Here is a 5,489-nt window from a genome sequence, read left to right on the forward strand (position 1 = left end):
CTGCCTCCCGAGTTGGTTTATGTGCGGGGAGTGCGCGGCTGAGTGTATCAGTCCAAGGACACCGCCGGGTGGGAGCGGAGGGGCCGGACGCGGAGCCGGGGAGCCGGGCTGGGGTGCGCTGCGCTGCCCGGGGCTGGGCGGGGAGGGGAGGAGAGGAGGGGGGGGGGAGCGCGGCGCTTGGCAGCCCCCAGCCGGGCGCGCGTGGGGCGGTCACGCGTGGGGCTGTGTCCCGCCCGGCCGCCCGCGGTGCATGAGCTCGTCCCCCCGCGCCTGGCCCATTGTTCCGGGGGGACCCTCCCTCGGGCGCCCGCCCGCCCGCCCTGCCCCATGGCCATGCTGCTGGACGGCGGCCCGCAGTTCCCCGCCCTGGGCGTCGGGGGCTTCGGGGCCCCTCGCCACCACGAGGGGCCCGGCCGCGACCCCGCCGCCGCCGCCGGGATGGGGCTGGGCCCCTTCGGGGACGCCTCGCACGCGGCGGCCTTTAAGCTGAGCCCGGCCGCCCACGAGCTCTCGTCCGGGCAGAGCTCGGCGTTCACCCCGCAGGGCTCGGGCTATGCCAACGCGCTGGGGCACCACCACCACCACCACCACCACGCCGGCCAGGTGCCCGCCTACGGGGGCGCGGCCGCCGCCGCCGCCTTCAACTCCACGCGGGACTTTCTCTTCCGCCAGCGGGGCTCCGGCCTGGGGGAGCCCGCCTCCGGCGGCGCCCAGCACGGCATCTTCGGCGGCTCCCCCGGCAGCCTGCACGGGCCGCCGGGCATCGCGGAGAGCCCGGGCTACCTGCTCTTCCCGGGGCTGCACGAGCAGAGCCCCAGCCACCCCTCCCCCGGCGGGCACGTGGAGAACGGGCAGATGCACCTGGGGCTGCGGGGGGATCTCTTCGGCCGGCCGGACCCTTACCGGGCCGTCTCCAGCCCCCGCACGGACCCGTACGCCGGCGCCCAGTTCCACAACTACAACCCCATGAACATGAATATGGGCATGAACGTGGCGGCCCATCACCACCACGGCCCGGGGGCTTTCTTCCGCTACATGCGCCAGCCCATCAAGCAAGAGCTGTCCTGCAAGTGGGTCGAGGAGAGCCAGATCAACCGGCCCAAAAAGAGCTGCGACCGGACGTTCAGCACCATGCACGAACTGGTCACCCATGTGACGATGGAGCATGTCGGGGGGCCGGAGCAGAACAACCACATCTGCTCCTGGGAGGAATGTCCGAGGGAAGGCAAGTCCTTCAAGGCGAAATACAAACTGGTGAACCACATTCGGGTTCACACGGGGGAAAAGCCATTCCCGTGCCCGTTCCCAGGCTGCGGGAAAATCTTTGCCAGGTCCGAGAATCTGAAGATCCACAAAAGGACGCACACAGGTAAGGAGGGAGACGAAAACCGGGGTGCATGAATCGTAAAACGGTGGGAATTAAAGAACCCCCCATCGAATCCAAATACTCCCCCCAAGGATCGCACCGCGCCAGACCGAAAAGCGGGAGTGGGAATCGAACGCTACTTTCCCCAGTTTGGAGCTAAGTTACATTTTGTTCGCGGTTCTTTAAAACTTCGCACTCCGCGAGTTTGGACAGTTTAACATCTGCATGTTCCACGCGCTCGTAAATTTCAGTCCAAGAAGAGCAATCGCCTATTTCTCTATAGCCTCGCTAGACAGAAGATTTCGTCCGATTCTTTGTTGGCTCGTTTTGGGGGTTTATCTGAGGCAAAGAGAAATTGTTTTCTGTGGATTGCTTTACATACGATTTAGCTGTCTGCATACATTCTGTTAAGGAAACCATACAAATGCTAATGCAACCTAATTTTCGGTTACTTCCGTTCTTTTTTAGTCTTGATTGGCACATCTCCTAATTAAATCAGTGATACTTTTGTCAAAGTATTTTTATTTGGAGCTCTGTCTTCAATTCAGATCTCCACAGAAGTGAAGTAAGACTAGAAAAGGCAGGAAACCCGCACATTTTCCTTCTTGTTGGGCACATCTTTGTAAAAGTGTCTGTTGCTCCAGAATTTATCTAGATCCGTCCCCCCCTCCCCCGATTCTAACATCAAGTCCTGGTAGTCTGCCTTTAACACTTCGCTTAGCACGACCGTTGCATTTGAAAGGGGCAAATTAAAAGTAACAAAGAACGGATTGAATTTAACTGTAACGTAACAAATCCTATTGTCTGATCCCTTTTTTGTGTGTATGTGTGTGTGCGTACTACCTCCACCGAGGTGTTTGAAGGGTAGAGCTTGGGAAAGGAGGGTGGAAGGGATATTAAAACTTCAATAATTAAGGGAAAAAGAAATAAAAGTGTCGATGCTCGGGGTGTTTCCACTGACATGGAAGGAAAACGGTTTGTGAGACTACGGACGAAAGCCAAGAGAGTGTCTGTCTTCCACTCGGCATCAAATTAATTGTTTTAAGTGAGTTGCCAACGTGATCGATCCGCTAGCGGGAATCAAAGTGAACCTTTCCTCTGTAGTGTCCTTTAACCCTTTCTGAATTTTGCAGGTGAAAAACCTTTTAAGTGTGAATTTGAAGGCTGTGATAGACGTTTTGCGAACAGTAGTGACAGAAAGAAGCACATGCATGTACACACTTCAGACAAGCCTTATATCTGTAAAGTGTGTGACAAGTCTTACACCCACCCCAGCTCTCTTAGGAAACACATGAAGGTAATTAACTCTTGATGGCTTTACTGTTACTAAATATCATCTCGGAGCCTGTTTTCCTTCCCTGTTAGCCCACGTTTGAACAAGGATCGGTGCTGCTTTAGGATGACACAGTTCACCCATTGTGAAAGATTTGTGCTACAACATTTTTACATTCGTCTCCGATTGATACAAATTATCAGCAGAACTGTGTATTTTCGCTCTTATCTCACAGTTCAGGCTGTAACTGATAGCAAGGCCCGTTCAGTGATAACAGCCGTTTGGGTAAATTGCAGTATTTATTTTCTTGTTCCCTAGACCGAATAGAAAAAAAATGTTATACAGCTCTTCAGAGAGTGGCATGTAGCTACTGACGATTACTGGCCAAGAAATTATTGGCATGTCTTTAAATCTTTGACATCAACAACCCATGCTGAACATATTGAAACGATATGTCCAAGTCAATACCTGGCATCTCCACAATCAAAATCTAAGAACTAGCTGCTGATGGTGGGGAAATCTTTGCAGATTGTCAGTAAACGGGGGGGGGGGGGGAGAAAACGTGCTTTAAAATTACAGTATCGCAGCTGCATGGATAAGTTTTCCATTCCCCGAATAATTTATGATTTGTTGGCTGTATTAATGTAATCACGTAGGAAGGGTAAATATTGACCTTACCTGCGCTGTTTGTAGTGTTCGAACTCTGCTATTTTGCCCGAGTATTTCTCAGTGTGACGTTATATTTATCATACTGTACCTGTTCATTTTAGGTTCATGAATCGCAAGGGTCAGATTCCTCCCCAGCTGCCAGTTCAGGCTATGAATCGTCCACTCCGCCCGCTCTAAGTTCTGCAAACAGTAAAGACTCTACGAAAAGTCCTCCAGCAGCAGTTCAAAGTAACACAAGCCACAACCCCGGACTTCCACCCAATTTTAACGAATGGTACGTCTGAGGACAAACCAAGCAACCTAACTATAGACTGGACCAAATGAATTCAAAGGAAAACTGAAAATCAATCACACGGAAATGGAGTTTTCAGGCAAACAACCGAACAGGGCTACATCCAGTTCATTGCAATTATCCAGGAAAGGGGTTTTAATTTTTTTTGCAAGCTCCAGACGCTGGACTAGCTATGTCCTTTTCTCAGGATTGGATTTTTTTTGTTTGGTTTTGGCATTTGCAGTAATTTCTTTGATTTTTTTTTCTCTTCCCTTTACCAATCGCGCCTCCCCTTTTCCCTTCATTTGAGCACTGTTTTTTTATTTTTTCTATTCTCTCTGTCTCTCTCGCTCGCTTTTTTTTTTTTGGCTTTTTCTTCCTTCGGTGGGATGCTGACATGAGGATGAAAATTCTCCTTCGCCTTAGTGGTGATTGTTTAAACTCACATTCTTAAACCGTGCCAAAGTCCTGTTATGTCTTGAACCTCTCTCGCTCTCTCACTCTCTCTCTCACAGCATTATACTTGTGAATGTATTCTCGTCTGATGGGTTCGTCCAGTATTTTTTCAAGATGAGGCTGTGGTGTTATTCTACCCAGATTGTGACCGTTTAGTAAAACAGTTGCCTTTTTGTAATAACTTTTTTTGTAAATACATATCCATGATGCCATATTTATCGTTTGTAATTTAATTATTGATACGAAGTGCCGGGAACTGAACAATATTTATGGGGGGGAAAGTGTTTTCTAACAAAACAAAAACAAACAAACAAAAATTACAAAACTCTGTACAGTTTTTGGTTATAACTGCTTTAGCATTAAAAGTTTATTGTTTTTGAAAGAACACAATCGAATAGTTTTTGAACCACCGTTTTGCATTTCCTTGTTGCTTTGTGAACTATTCTTCCCACCCAGGCCTGGCAGAGGAACCACATATCAAGGTGTTTGTATCCCAGCCCCGCTCTTGAGAGGAATTGTTTTCCCTATCGCAGGCTAGCAATCTGCAGTGTTTCCTTCAAGAGAGGAATGAAGGACGTTGTTGTTTTTCCTTGTCCCCGCCCCCACATCTCAATGGTTTGTTTTCACCTCGAGCTTCATATGTGTGTTACTGCACTTTGCACGAGCGAATCAAATATTACTGATCTGTCCTGAGTGGGACCATGACGTGTCTCTGTCTTGCACTTCAAAGAACCAGAGCTGCATTTAGGCCTCCCAGGGCTGCATATTTAACATCCGAAGGTAAATGTAATGAGTTTGATCTTTGTATGGTGCTGGGGCTCCTTTTTACTCTATGCAGAAAGGCATGCGGATGTCTCCATAGATGGATGGATGGATATACGCACCCATCTCTGTATCTATATATATGCTTTTAAGAGGTTTAGCATGAATCTGAAACAGCTGGGGGGTGAGTAAAACGGCCAGTTCCATGTGTTCACTTCAGATTAAAGTAAGTGCTTCTTAAAAGAATTAGTTTATTCGAGTTACAGAAAGGGGAAAAATGGATTTGTTTGGCTGTATATAACCCAATACACAGTTATCAACATTATTCTGTAAAGCCAATCATATGATGACTTCAATAGGTTTTTTTTAGAAACACCATAGAAACTCCTTGACAAATATATTTTTCAAACCTAATGAGTTGTAGAGAGATACTGATTGTTTCCAGTAAAACCAGTAACATATGAAATACAATTGTTGGTTTTGTAATAAAATTCTAACCTGGATTTTTATTTTCTTTGGCCAAAGGAACATCCTAACTGAGCATATACACAATTCTAGAAAACTAATATCTGTTGGTTGGTAAATTAAATGTTTTAAAAGATTTATCTGTTTTCACTTTATACCTGGAATTTAGGATGGTATGTTTTTATATTTAATTTTTGGTTTTTAATTTTATTTAGTAATGAAGGCAG

At 47.9% G+C, this 5,489-nt stretch overlaps 1 protein-coding gene across 1 annotated transcript; it reads left to right on the forward strand.

The window, feature by feature from the left end:
• The first annotated feature begins 327 nt into the window (after positions 1-327).
• On the forward strand, positions 328-4,310 carry ZIC3 (Zic family member 3). Its single transcript, XM_045029154.1, has 3 exons — positions 328-1,369; positions 2,500-2,663; positions 3,410-4,310. The coding sequence occupies exons 1-3, from the start codon at positions 328-330 to the stop codon at positions 3,590-3,592; spliced, it is 1,389 nt and encodes a 462-aa protein (XP_044885089.1). The 3' UTR covers positions 3,593-4,310.
• The last annotated feature ends 1,179 nt before the right edge of the window (positions 4,311-5,489 follow it).

This window comes from Mauremys mutica, chromosome 9, assembly GCF_020497125.1.
Source record: "Mauremys mutica isolate MM-2020 ecotype Southern chromosome 9, ASM2049712v1, whole genome shotgun sequence".
Lineage (NCBI taxonomy): Eukaryota > Metazoa > Chordata > Testudines > Geoemydidae > Mauremys > Mauremys mutica.

What these genes read in the sequence shown, in the direction of transcription:
- ZIC3 (XM_045029154.1), top strand. Translation starts at nt 328, where the DNA reads ATGGCCATGCTGCTGGACGGCGGCCCGCAGTTCCCCGCCCTGGGCGTC. An exon ending in CCACAAAAGGACGCACACAG is followed by an intron (nt 1,370 to 2,499) that starts GTAAGGAGGGAG and finishes TGAATTTTGCAG; the next exon opens with GTGAAAAACCTTTTAAGTGT. An exon ending in CTCTTAGGAAACACATGAAG is followed by an intron (nt 2,664 to 3,409) that starts GTAATTAACTCT and finishes TGTTCATTTTAG; the next exon opens with GTTCATGAATCGCAAGGGTC.